Source organism: Chrysochloris asiatica, unplaced genomic scaffold (assembly GCF_000296735.1).
Source record: "Chrysochloris asiatica unplaced genomic scaffold, ChrAsi1.0 scaffold00017, whole genome shotgun sequence".
NCBI classification, from domain to species: Eukaryota; Metazoa; Chordata; class Mammalia; order Afrosoricida; family Chrysochloridae; genus Chrysochloris; species Chrysochloris asiatica.
Window position 1 is genome coordinate 29,545,661 of NW_006408535.1, and position 13,901 is coordinate 29,559,561.

Below are 13,901 nucleotides of genomic sequence, written 5' to 3' on the forward strand. Positions count from 1 at the left end.
TATATATAGTGAAAGTACCATGGCGAAGACTGCTGAAAGTACCATGAACTGCCAAAAGAACCAACAAATCTGTCTTGGAATGCTCTTTAGAAATGAGGATGGTAAGCCTTCATCTGTTGTACTTTGGATATTATGCTTCATAAAGTTGGAGGCTTGACACACTAGCAACAGCAATGGGTACAAACATGACAGTGCTTGTGAGGATGACGCAGGACTGGGCAGCATTTTATTCTGTTGTGTACAGTGATACTATCAGTCAAAACTGACTTGATGGCACCTAACAACAACACCTAACCTTATGTTAATTCCTGGGACAAACCCTAATTGGTTGTGGCATGTAATTATTATGTTAATATGCTATAAGTTTTATTTGTTAATCCTAAATATTTTTGGAATTTTATATTTATATTCATAAGTGAGTTTGGTCCATTGCTTTGGTCTTTTTATGTTTTGTTTTGGTGCTACTTCTGACAGATTTTTATAGTAGGTTTATTCTGACTTCATAAATAAATTGGGTAGTTTTCCATATCTTTATATTTCTAGAACAGTTTCTACTTTCCATTCATTTTGACAGATAAATACTATATAATATAGATGGCAAGGAAGAGAATACAAATTGGCACAGATTATTTTGCTTCAGTAACTCTGCTACTTTAGTAGCTAGAGGACAGCCTTGATTGTAAAGAAGCAATATGTTGCAGGAGGAAGGTCAGATGGGTCATTATTTTTGTCTTGAAAAGTGCAGCTGGCTGGGTAGACACAGAGGTGAGTAAGGATGGACCTGGGGAGAGGCAGATGCTGACAGAGGAGGGGAGCACAAGAGAAGGTGAAGGGAGGATTTACAATGGGCTTGGAGGTGCTTAAACAAATACAGAAAACAGAATCAGGTAAAAATTCTGTGGGAATGCTGGAGGACCTGGCTGGTGTCCAATCACTCTGACTCACAGCGACCCCATGGAAGCAGAGTAGAGTTGCTCTCTATGATTTTTCAAGGTTGTGACCTTTTGGAAGCAGATAGATAGGGCTGTCTTTTGAGATGCCTCCGGGTAGGTTCACACTGCTCTACTTTTTGGTTAGTAGTTGAGCATTTAACTGTTTGTGCCACCCAGAGCCTGATGTGGGGAAGTGTCTGGGAGTGAGTACTCCTTCCCTTTCAGAAGAGTCTTCACTTTCTGTTGGTAGCCTGTTGATCACTTACTCTTGCTGGAGAAAGTAATCATATTTCTCACCCAGGGTATTTCAGGGTATTTTGCTTTCTGTTCCACCATCTCCTTACCTTCATCCCAGCAAAAGCCTACATCACACAGCACGAAGGCGACTCTCATGCTTCTGAGTGCAAGAGTTCAGCATGGAGCAGAGGGAAGCAGAGTATGCTAAATGTCACCAACTTCAACTTTTTGCCTACGGTCAATTCCTGTAGGATAAACACTGGACTGCTAACCACAAGTTCGGTGGTTCCAGCCCACTGGCAAGAGAAAGATGAGTCTTTCTGCTCCTATGAAGATTGGTAACCTTAGAAACCCTAGACAGGGTCGCTATGAGTCAGAACCGACTCTTTGGCACCTACCAATGAGTCCTGTACAAGGTTGTCTGTTTCTTTTTCAGTCCTTCCATTTTTGCTCCGTTAAAGCTCATATAGACAGACCTACCTCGGAAACCCTGTGCAGGGTCACTGTGAGTCGGAACTGACTCCACGGTACTTAACAACAACAACAGTTACATGGAGGCCTGGTATGGCACTGCGGTTTAATACATCGGGCTACAAAGTCGGTTTGAACCACAAGGTTGGTGGTTGAAGCTCACCCAGTTGCTCCTCAGAAACCCTATACAGGGTTGCTATGGGTCAAAACCGACTTATACAGTACTTCACAACAACAATAACATTTACATGCTGATTTCCTTTGAATGGTACAGACAAGTGCTGTGGGATAGGCAGAGAATTATGAGAAATTGCTTAGCATCATGCTTGCTACATAGCTGAGGCCATTCTGACTGAGACAACAAAGACAGTGACATTTCTAACAACAATAAACTTACTTAAGATGTCAGAAAATCCAGGCTTTTTTTTTTACAGGAATCCTTTTGAAAATTATTTTAACTGATGACAAAACTGACATTACTATTTCATAGATTTTCCACTCTCCTTCTCGCCCATGAATGAGTTAGTTAACAACCAAAGGAGCAGCCACCAGCTTGACATTAGGAACGAGATGCCAAAAGCCCAGATGGTCCACATTCTAGATAATTAGCTTCTGAAGGAGAAACAACATCTAATAAGTCTTCTGTGAATGTAGAGTTTGGTTGGGCACAGCTGGGGCATAGAATGAGCAGGCTTCCACAGAAACTCTTTTTACCAAGACTTAGTAAGCCTGCAGAAGCCTCACCCACTTCCCATGGACCATAACCGACTGACAAGACCTCCAGGGAAGAATTCCAAATGAATGATGTAGATAGCCCACCCTAAAGAGGTCCTGGTGTGGTGCTGGAGAATAAACACTGGATTGCTAACCTGAAGGTTGGTTGTTCAAACCCACCAGCCACTCCTCAGAAACCTTATACAGGGTCACTATGAGTTGGAACCAACTCCATGGCACTTCACAACAACAACAAAGAAGGGGAAGCATAACTCTGCACTCTACAATGAAGTCAGTGCATACTGACTTCCTTCCATGGAAAGGAGATAAAAAGAGTAAATTTATAGTACAGAAACCTGATAAACACTAAAGTCTGTATCAATAGTCATAAGCATGTTGCTAGCATGAACCCTTGATATGCAGTGATAAAAATGTCATTTCTGTGATCTTCTTCCCCCAACCCTTAATCATGACAAAAACAGAAATTCTAAAAGAGAGGCAGGCAATCTTCAATACCCATGACAAGTACTCCTTAAAACTATCAAAGTCATAAAAACAAGGAAAGTCTGAGAAACTGTGACAGCCAAGGGGCACTTAAAGAGGTATGATGACTAAACGTAACATATTCTGGATGGGATTCTGGAACACAGAAAGGACAGTAGGTAAAAACAAAGGAAATCTGAACAAAATGTTGCTGTTAAATGCTGTGGAGGTGATTTCTGAGGCTGTAAATCTTTGCAGGAGCAGAAAGCCTCATCATTCTTCATGGAGTGGTTGACAGGCTTGAACCACCAGCCTTTTGGTTCACAGTCCAGTTCTTATTGTACAGAGCCACCATACTCCCCAAATAAAGTATTTGTTGCTGTTGTTGCTAAGTGTTGTGTATTAGGATTAACAACAACGTTAAGCGCTGCTAAGTCGGTTCTGACTCATAGTGACCCTGTATAGAGTTTTCTGAGGAGCAGCTGGTGGATTTCAACTGTCGACCTTGTGGTTCACAGTTCAGTGTTGATCCTATAGCACCACACCAGAAGTCCAAATAAAGTATAAACTTAGTTAATAATAATATATTAATTGTTGGTAAGTACCGTGGAGCCGGTTCCAACTCATAGTGCCACTGTACAGGGTTTCTGAGGCTGTAAACCTTTACGAGAACAGAGCGTCTCATCTTTCTCCCACGGAGTTTCGAACTGCTGACCTTGAGGTTAGCAGCCCGTTTCATAACCACTACGCTACCAGAGCTCCTTATATTAATATTGGTTTATTAATTACAACAAACTTATTACTACTGTAATAAGTTAAAAGCAGTGTGTAGGAGTGGGTGGGTTAGATTATATGAGAATTCTGTACTATTTACTTAAATTTCTGTAAATCTAAAGCTGTTATAAAAATTAAATTGATCAATAATAATACAAGAGATATGGGTCAATAGTACCTCCAATCCTACAGGCCTGGTGGGGATTTCCTCAGATCTTTGTCTTTTGGGTTTTTCTCCTTCTGAGGCACTTACATTGCATCCAGGGCTCCTCAAAGGAGATCTTATCCTATATATACCCTTTCCATGTTCTCAGCTCTCTGTCAGGCCACGGTGATCTCATTCACACTCATGACTTCAGTCACTGTCTTCTGGTGACTTCCAAATCTTGTCTGGTTCACATCACTGTCCATCCAACTTTCTATTACACAGCGCCCTCTAGATGTTTATTTCAGCATGTCCAAAGCAAACCCCTAATTTCCTCTAAAATCTACACCTCTTTCATTTCTCGTCTTTCACTTAAAAGGCCAGAACCCTGGGCATCATCCCTGACTTCTCTTTCTCACAGTCCCCTACCATTTCTGTCAATATCTCCTGCTTAGGCCTCTCTGCTGTGTTCTCCTCTTCATCCCCAGGCCAGGCCTTCAACATAACCAACCTTCAGGTGTTCCCTTTCCTATACCTTCTTTGCTTGATTCCTTGCCTTCTTTTTTTGGCTCTACTGCAGCTGCTGACATGGGAAAATACATAATTTGTCTTGGGCCTCACACCAGAAAGTTCCATGGCTCCCTTCTACTATAATTTCTCATCATGAATTATTTTTCTCTTATCTTCTGGGGTGTATTCATTTAGCTTTTGTGTTTGAGGCAAAATACAAGGAATTAGCAGCAGAGTAATCACAATCTATTGAAAAATTTAACAAACTATGGGGACAGAGCCCATTTTAAGTGTTCCATCTATATATTATTAGCCAAGTTTTCTGTGTCCACATGAACAGACCCAAGAACTACCTTTGAAGAGGGTAACGGAAAAAGTTGACATAAGATCACATGAACCCCAACCTTCAAGACCAAAAGCTGGTGCCCAGCTACCACTGCTGACTGCTCTGAAAGGGATCACAATAGGAGATAGAGTGTGTGTGTGTTTGTAGGGGGAGTGGAACAAAACTCAACATCATTTAAATAAGACCAGACCAGTAGGTCTAATAGAGACCGGTGGAACACCGTTCCCCCTCTCTACAGAAGTACCTTTAGAGGCACTTCAAGCCTGGACTTGAACTCACTACTTGGCTCAACTTTCAACCAAACAATAAACTGGCTACAAACTGAACAATAGCACCAGGGAGGTATGCACTCCCTAGAACAATCAATGATATGATATCAAAAGGGCAGCGTTTGTCTAGGAATGAAGCTAAAAACCAGGAAGGCAAAGGAGAACTAAGGGGAATGATAAACACAGGTAGGACGGGGAAGAGTACTGTTACATTGTGGGGATTGCAATCAATGTCACGAAACAAAACGTGTATGAAATGTTGAATGGAAAACCAATTTGCTCTGTAAACTTTTACCCAAATCATAATTTTAAAAATAAAAAGATGGCTGCAGAATTTAGCCAAATTAAACCTGAAATAAAGAAAAGCAAGACCTCAAGTGAGGGTGTCTGAAGATAACGAGGAAACTTACAAATATGTGAGAAAATAGTAAAGGAATTCGAGGAAACTAAAATGAGATCCTTAAGAGCTCCTTAGGGGAATTTAATTAGAAATTCTATTAAGAGTATAATAAGGGAACGCCCGTCCCATCGAGCCAGCCAGGAGTCGAACCTGGAATCTTCTGATCCGTAGTCAGACGCGTTATCCATTGCGCCACTGGCCCCGAGACGCTTAGCCCCGTCTTACTGACGACACTTCAAGCTTATACTGCAGGGTTTCACGGGATGTGTAAGTCAACGAATTCTGCACAGGCATAAAGCATTGTGGGAAATCGAAGTTCGTCACGAATCAGACTCTGAGATTGGTGGATCGTCGGGAGCCACGCCATACGTCACTGTAGAGCCCGCGGATTGGCGGAAGAGCCATTTCCCATCTCTCCGTCTACTGTTAGCAAGTTGTAGGAGACACTCCGGTTGTTAAGGCGACTTGTCCCGCCTTCTGGGGGCTTTTTCTTGGGCTTTTGATTGGCCACTGGTATCAAGGAATCCCGGCGTGGGTAGCGCGAGGGAAAAGATGGCGGCTATGGCGGTCGGGGGTGCTGGGGGGAGCCGCGTGTCCAGCGGAAGGGACCTGAATTGTGTCCCCGAAATAGCTGATACATTGGGGGCTGTGGCCAAACAGGGGTGAGAACCTGGAGCTCCGCGTGGGTCCGAACTCGAGGACCGAGAGGGGCAGACTAGTTATTCCTGAGAGGCACAAGTGAGGGAGTCGAAGTGGGTAGGATGTAGGCGGGAGAAACCTCGGTTCCAGGAGCAAGAGACAAGAAACTTATTTGAGCTAGTGGTCACTTAGCCCAGAGTCATGGGTATTGTTGGATAAACCCAAAAAGAGTTGTGATTATTGTCTGGGAGTGGGGAGAAAGTGTAAGGAATAAGAGGGAGAAGAAAAGAAAGGGGAGACAAGGACAGTATTGGGGCAGATTTGCATGTGACTGTCCGGAAAGCCAGTGACTACAGAGTAGAAAGAATTCTACTTGGTTTGGATTGCCATTTTTCCTTATCTTTTCTATGGCAGATTTTTTTGGAGCGGGTGGTAGTATTGAGGCACAGTGCAGCAGAAGTGATTTGCTCCTACAGCCTAGTGGGGTGATGGATGGCAAGCTTGAAAGGGCTCTGTGCAGAACTGAGGTAGTCTAAATCCAGTTGCTTGGATCCTTTGGGCTCTGCTGTTCTCTTTACATGGTGACTCTGGGTCTGTCGCGGTTGTAGGTTTGATTTCCTCTGCATGCCTGTCTTCCACCCGCGTTTCAAGAGGGAGTTCACTCAGGAACCTGCTAAGAATCGGCCTGGTCCCCAGACACGATCTGACCTACTGCTGTCAGGAAGGGGTAGGGACCATCCCATGTGCCCCTTAATTTTTAGAGGCAGTAACAACTTCTATTTTATTAGGGCCCTTCTTCTCCTCCTTTCCTGATTTGGGAATATTAGTTGACCCCTGGGAATTAAATACTTTTCATGCTTATTTGCTAAAAGCCGTAGTTTCCTATTCTGAATCAGTCTAGCCTATCTGTGATAGAAAAAACCTTTGGATCTCATCTCTACTTTATACTCCCTAAGAAATAGAAATTTAGCAAGAGTAAAGTGTTGAATTTCATTTAGTCTTTTGTCTTTCATGGCTGGGGGATTACAGACTGGAATACACTAATTGTCGGGAAGCTGTCTCCATGGATCCGTCCAGACTCAAAAGTGGAGAAGATCCGCAGGAACTCAGAGGCGGTAAGGGTGTTTCACCTCTCTGCTGGGTTGTGCTAAAGATTCAATCTGTGACCCGGTTGGTTGAAGAAAGCAGTTTCTCCTCCTGTAACTTGGTGAATCATGGGTCTGATACTGTGAGAGTTAAAGCTATTGGAGTTGCTAACGCTTAACCTTTTCTTCTTGCTTTCTCTGTCCAGGCCATGTTACAGGAGCTGAATTTCGGCGCATATCTGGGTCTTCCAGCTTTCCTGCTACCCCTCAATCAGGAGGATAACACTAACCTGGCCAGAGTTTTGACCAATCACATCCACACTGGCCACCACTCCTCTATGGTATGACTGAAGAATTCCTTTCCTGCTGCATATTATGCAAGTCTGACTGCAGCCAGTGTCCTCCTGTATCTAGCCAATAGAGCATAAACTTGGTAGGATTAAAATGTCAGTAATGGCACCCTCAAAATAAAAGTGGTATGCACAGAGTTATGAAGCATATAGAATATGTAGTCCTTTATATAAACTTACGAGTGGAAATGAAGGATAAGCACTGGACTGCTAACCACAAGGTTGACAGTTCAAATCCACCAGCTGCTCCTGTAAAGGGTTGATATGAGTCGGATCTGATTGGATAGCATCTCAACAGTAATGTACACAGACTCCTGATGTGGTGCTGTAACATAAGCACTGAACTGCAAACCACAAAGTCAGTGGTTCAAACCCTTTGGCTACACCTTGGAAACCCTAAGTGGTTGTTATGAGTCGGAATCGACTCAACAGCACTTAACAACAAGGTACAATCAAGAGTTAGGAAAAGCATGTTAAAGGGATTTACTTGAGATCTGGGTCAAGATGTTTTACATGTTAATTTCTAAACATGATGAGTTCAAAATAGAGTTCTAAATCGCGTACCTATTCATGTGCAGTTCTGGATGCGGGTACCGTTGGTGGCACCAGAGGACCTGCGGGATGATATAATTGAGAATGCACCTACTACACACACAGAGGAGTACAGTGGGGAGGAGAAGACATGGATGTGGTATGCCTCCCTTTGATGCTTCTATACAAGGGCAAAGGGTAGGGTGAGGGGACGTATAGGTGGAACTTTGAGCTCTGTGCATTTGACTGTATTTTGCTATATTTGACCCTGTACAGGTGGCACAACTTCCGGACTTTGTGTGATTATAGCAAGAGGATTGCAGTGGGTAAGTCCATGAGGGTCCTGGGGCAGGTATCCTTTCTCTGACCATGTTTGAATAGGAATTAGGAATTAAACTGTCATGTAAGTTTGCTACTTTCCCTGTTCCTCAGTCAATCTTGCTGTTAAGAAAGGAGTAAATAGGCCTTACACAAAGCAGTAAAGTAGGGCTGTTTGCTTGGCAGAAGTCAACAGGTCTTTCTCTTTCCTTGTGCAGCTCTTGAAATTGGGGCTGACCTCCCATCTAATCATGTCATTGATCGTTGGCTTGGGGAACCTATCAAAGCAGCCATTCTCCCCACCAGCATTTTCTTGACCAATAAGAAAGGATTTCCTGTTCTTTCTAAGATGCATCAGAGGCTCATCTTTCGGCTCCTCAAGGTGAGTGCTAGAATGGTTCTAAAAATGACCCATCTGATCCTCTTGCCTTATTTACATTTGTGTGATGCTTTTAACTGTGGGCCTCACTCTGCCTGTCTCATTTCTGGAGAGCAATTTCAATAAAATTGGTGTAGAATTGATGAGGCAAATGGCAGTAGGAGCCCCAGAAATCTTTCAAAAGAGCTTTGCAGACGCTTTCATTTAAGAAGTTACAGCAAACATCCATGGAGTAATGATGATCCTTATTTGGCGGAAGAGGACTCTCTAAATTTATTAAAACCTTGTGCTGCTTATTTGGTGGTTGGTGGGGTCACGTGGTAAAGGACTACTGGTCCTACTCTTGTCGTTTTATGCAAAGGTTTATGGCCATAAACCTTAAAAATACCCCCATAATCTTGGTGTGAGGGCTGATGGTCTTAACTTCTTTTACAGCTGGAAGTGCAGTTCATCATTACAGGTACCAACCACCACTCAGAGAAGGAGTTTTGCTCCTACCTGCAGTACCTGGAATACTTGAGCCAGAACCGCCCTCCACCCAATGCCTATGAACTCTTTGCCAAGGGCTATGAAGACTATCTTCAGTCCCCACTCCAGGTAGGTCTAGAATGCACAAAACCAAAAAACCCGCAGCCACTAAGTTGCTTGTGACTCAGAGAGATGCTATAGGACAGAGTAAGACTGCTCCTTAGGGTTTCTGAGACTAAATTTTTACAGGAGCAGACAGTCCGTATTTTTCTCTCTTGGAGTTGCAGGTGAGTTTGAACCACCTTAGGATAAGCAGCACAGTGCTCATCTCACAATATCACCCAGGCTCCTTCTGTAATGCACAGAGAGGAGGAAAACGAGGTTGGGGCTTGGGGCTAGGATGTTTCTTGAGAATAGGTAGCCTGAAACCCTTCTAAAACTTGGAAAGGTTTTTGATGTTCTGAAAGGTTTTTGATGTTCTGGTTCATTTTCCCTCCCAGAAACTGGCTTACTTTGCCTTTTCCATCTTATTCATTAGCCACTGATGGACAATCTGGAATCTCAGACGTATGAAGTATTTGAAAAAGACCCCATCAAATACTCTCAGTACCAGCAGGTATAATGTGGGTCCCAGTTTGAGACAAGCAAAGGGTCAGGGGGATCTGGGTGAGATTGGAATTACAATGAGGAGTCTGTTCCCACTGCAGCCTCCTCTCCTTCCCCCAGGCCATCTATAAATGTCTGCTGGACCGAGTGCCAGAAGAAGAGAAGGCTACCAACATCCAGTGAGTGCTATCCCTGTGATCCCAGGGACTTTCATGCCTTCTTTATTTGCAAGTCCACTTGACTCTGTCTCGTCCTCTCTCAGGGTGCTGATGGTGCTGGGAGCAGGCCGGGGTCCCCTGGTGAATGCTTCCCTTCGGGCAGCCAAGCAGGCTGACCGGCGGATAAAGCTGTATGCTGTGGAGAAAAATCCAAATGCTGTGGTGACGTGAGTATAAGTCTGCTTATTTGAAAGTTTGTGCAGATAAGTTCGTTTTCCTCATCAGTGTCTTCACCTGTATCTTTTTGTTTTAGGCTAGAGAACTGGCAGTTTGAAGAATGGGGAAGCCAGGTGACAGTAGTCTCTTCAGACATGCGGGAATGGGTGGCTCCAGAGAAAGCAGACATCATTGTCAGTGAGCTTCTGGGTTCCTTCGCTGACAATGAACTGTCACCTGAGTGCCTAGATGGAGCCCAGCACTTCTTAAAAGGTACTTCTAAGCTGAAGTGTACTGAGTATGGTGGTAGGTGGATTATCAGGTGGAAGGGGTTGGGGCAGAGGGCTGTGATGATGGCTGGGGCAGCAACCTTGGAGGAAGTTACAAGATTTCAGGACAGGTGGGTTGGATTTGGGGGCAGATCATGTAGGGAAGAGACCTATTGCTCTGCTGGCTCAGTGACTTTTAACAAATGAAGCAATCTTGAGGTCTCACTATTTATATCTGAGAGTTGAGAAGAAGACTAGAGCAGAGGTTATTAATCTCAGGTCTGTGGACTCCTGAGTTGGTGTGATGTATACCTTGGGCTTAACTTTCATCAGGATCTCAAAAGGTTTTGTGACCCACAAAATTTATGAAGCTGGTAAAGAGCTCTCTGATATCTTAGTTTACTTCCAGTTTTACTCTTTTGTGATTCTGTAAGTGGATCCCTCATGACAGGAGTTGGGAGCAGACCAGGCTGGGAATGGGAAGACATCGAGCTGCGTCTTCCTGCCCTCCCCATGCCAGCTGGGTCTGTTTTGATGGGGAGGAACGGGACGTGTACGCCTAAGTTGGTACAGACATGCCATACTATGTCTATCCCTTGGGAACTAACTTAACCCTCCTCTCCTGTAGATGATGGTGTGAGCATCCCTGGGGAGTACACCTCCTTCCTGGCTCCCATCTCCTCCTCCAAGCTGTACAATGAGGTCCGAGCCTGTCGGGAAAAGGACCGAGACCCCGAGGTAAAGAACCTCTTTTTTTTTTTTTTTTTAAGAGCCTCTGTTTTGGAAGGAAGCAGTTCTCTTTATTCCTTTTTCTGTACTAGCTTTGACTGTTTTTCTTTTACTGGAGAAGGTGAAGAGGTGGTGGAGGAGATGGGAGTGAGGGATAGCAGTTGAAGTGAAAGCATGTTTTTATCCTTTTCTGTGTCCCTGAGGCTTGCCATCTTTCCCTGGGGAAGAAGGTGTCTCTTAGCTGTCTTCTCCAGCTCACTTACACTCTTTGTTGGGACAGGCCCAGTTTGAGATGCCCTATGTGGTGCGGCTGCACAATTTCCACCAGCTGTCGGCCCCCCAGCCCTGTTTTACCTTTAGCCATCCCAACAGAGGTAAGTTCTCACATAGCTGCTCTCTGATTTCTTTCTGGCTGTCCAGGAGTACTGTAGTGAGGCATCCCTTTGTGGGTTTTGCTCAGATGTATCATGTTGCCTAGGGCTCTGGCTCCTCACCACTCACACAGCTCTTCCCTGACAGATCCTATGATTGACAACAACCGCTATCGCACCTTGGACTTTCCCGTGGCTGTGAACACAGTGCTGCATGGCTTTGCAGGCTACTTTGAGACTGTGCTTTATCAGGACATCACTCTGAGTGAGTCGGGGGATGGGCTAGGGCAGGCAATGTGCTGGGAGGGTATGAGGGTGTGCTGCCTGGGCAGCTTATGTACATCTTTGGAATTCAAGGGGGGACCCAAAGGTCAATTAGTGAAGATTGATGATTGCTTGTGTTTGTGGTCACCTTGAGGCAGAAAGCATAGTTGTGGAAATCTCATTTTTTCTCTCTCATGATTTTGTGTGCACAAAGGTATTCGTCCAGAGACTCACTCTCCTGGGATGTTCTCATGGTTTCCCATCCTCTTCCCCATTAAGGTAGGCACCACCTTTCACTCTGTAGGTCAGTGCGGAATGACTTTCACCACTGCTGTTGTGTTCCTTCCCCTTTCCCAGGGTGACACTTGGCTATCAGCCACGTTATACAGCTCTCACATGTTCTTGGATCCCTGTTGTATGATTTTGAATAAAGTCAAACCTGATAGTATTTTTCCTGCTTAAACTCCTTTGATTCTTCCCACTGATAAAAATTCAGACCATTGTTCATAAGTCTTGGCACAGATTAGTTCTTGCCCACCTTTTCGGTTACCTTCCTCCTTGAGTATATTTCTTCAGCCCTGTGGGCCTGGAATACTCTTGTCTTCTTTCTGCTTCAGGCTTTTACACCTTTTTGCTCTGGCAGGAAAGTTCTTTACTCCTCTCTTCACCCAGTTAAACTTTAATCCCAAATCTCTTCCTGTTGTCGCATAAGCTTTCCCTGATTTAGACTAGTTTAGCATTACAGTCCTTTTCATAGCACCCAACATGTGTTCACAATACTCACCACACTTGGGATTATTCATTCAGTATTCTGAGAGACTTCAAATAAGCTTCTTGTGTGTTAGAAATAGTTTTTCTTTTTAGCTCCACACCCACCTGAATACATTGCCACGTGTTATTTATTCATCTCACCCTGTATCTCTCTTTCTCCCTACAGCAACCTATTACGGTGCGTGAAGGCCAGACTATCTGTGTGCGTTTCTGGCGATGCAGCAATTCTAAGAAGGTGTGGTATGAGTGGGCTGTGACCGCACCAGTCTGTTCTGCCATTCACAATCCCACAGGCCGCTCGTACACCATTGGCCTCTAGCCCTGCCTATGAGTGTCCACAGCCTTGGGAACAGCTTCCAGTCTGCTCCTCCGCCACAGAAGGTGCAGTACATCACTGGGCTGTGACTCCCTCGCCCATCAGAGAGGAGTATTTCAGTCTGCTTTTCTGCCTTACATCAAAGTGGGCAAAGGGCCCAAGCTACCAATCTGTGAAGACGTCAGGCCAGGGGTTGAAGAATTACTGCTGGGTCTGAAGCCACATCAACTAGGCACTCAGCCTCAGGAACTACCTGGAGTAATCCTGAGAACCTTTTCATCGAATACATTTTCGGTCGTTTCCTTACCCATCTCTGTTCCCTTTTTGATGGTTCTGTGTAGGAGGAAATACAAATAAAGTCAAGTTGTGGCCTTTCCTGCTCCAGCTCTGCTACCCCCTGACTGCTCCCTTACACCTCATTCAAACCCACTGTGGTTTAGTTGATTCCACCTCATAGTGAGACCCTATAGGACAGAGTAGGGCTGCCCCATCTTTTTCTCAATGGAGTGGTTAGTGGGTTTAAACTACTTACCTTCTAGTTAGCAGCTGAGTGCTAAGTACTGCACCATTAGGGCTCCTGCATCTTCTGTTACCTCAGGCCCAAAGGGACCTAGCATTATTTCTTATTTAAGAAACCAAGTAATGTCTTGTAACATTGACCGTAGTTACAATGAGGTCTTGTTTACTAGGACCCACACTCAGACTTTTCTCTAGGGAAAAGACATGCAGCACTAGTGGATAATGAATGAGGTAGTGAGTGAAGCCAGTTTCCCTTTCTGAGCTGCTTCACTGCCAGTTCTTGTATTATCTCTTGGTAAGAAGCCACCTGCTTGTTTGAGTAAAATCACAGGATTAACTTGGTAGATGGGAAAAATAAAAAACAAAATACCAGAAGGGTTAAAAGTTTAAAGCTCTGAGAGATTATCTAGTCTAACTCCATCCTACAGAATGGAAGATGAAACGGGTACAGCATAATGTTAGTATTCCATGTCAGGACTAGAACAGGTTCTTTGACTCTGTTATAACCAACTGTATTTTGGGCAGCCATATTAGTCACCTTAAGTCAGGACTCTGGAAACCTTTAAAGTGTATTGGTAGAAATCAGTTTCTTTTGCAGGGTGAGCGCAGAAGGTGAATGCAAAAAGACACT

The 13,901-nt window shown here is 44.3% G+C and overlaps 1 protein-coding gene and 1 non-coding gene across 5 annotated transcripts; one reads left to right on the forward strand and one right to left on the reverse strand.

Annotated features, from left to right (window-relative positions):
- Positions 1-5,410: 5,410 nt before the first annotated feature.
- TRNAR-ACG lies at positions 5,411-5,483 on the reverse strand. The gene has a single exon. It is a non-coding gene; the product is annotated as a tRNA-Arg (tRNA).
- Positions 5,484-5,594: 111 nt separating this feature from the next.
- On the forward strand, positions 5,595-13,152 carry PRMT5 (protein arginine methyltransferase 5). 4 transcript variants are annotated; one of them, XM_006835449.1, is made up of 17 exons: positions 5,595-6,019; positions 6,529-6,647; positions 6,950-7,035; positions 7,212-7,346; positions 7,934-8,046; positions 8,163-8,212; positions 8,423-8,586; positions 9,019-9,180; positions 9,590-9,667; positions 9,778-9,836; positions 9,920-10,042; positions 10,129-10,304; positions 10,929-11,038; positions 11,310-11,403; positions 11,549-11,665; positions 11,879-11,943; positions 12,602-13,152. In XM_006835449.1, exons 2-17 carry the CDS (start codon positions 6,545-6,547, stop codon positions 12,752-12,754), a joined length of 1,788 nt encoding a protein of 595 aa, XP_006835512.1. In that variant the 5' UTR covers positions 5,595-6,019; positions 6,529-6,544; the 3' UTR covers positions 12,755-13,152. The 4 variants fall into 4 exon arrangements, with proteins under 4 accessions (XP_006835512.1, XP_006835511.1, XP_006835514.1 ...); XM_006835448.1 differs by having other exon boundaries at positions 5,595-5,943; positions 12,602-13,131; XM_006835451.1 differs by lacking the exon at positions 6,529-6,647.
- The last annotated feature ends 749 nt before the right edge of the window (positions 13,153-13,901 follow it).

Coding starts and splice junctions, on each gene's coding strand:
- PRMT5 (XM_006835448.1), top strand. CDS start 5,834: ATGGCGGCTATGGCGGTCGGGGGTGCTGGGGGGAGCCGCGTGTCCAGC. Junction 7,036..7,211: donor TCCGCAGGAACTCAGAGGCG/GTAAGGGTGTTT, acceptor TTCTCTGTCCAG/GCCATGTTACAGGAGCTGAA. Junction 9,181..9,589: donor ATCTTCAGTCCCCACTCCAG/GTAGGTCTAGAA, acceptor CTTATTCATTAG/CCACTGATGGACAATCTGGA.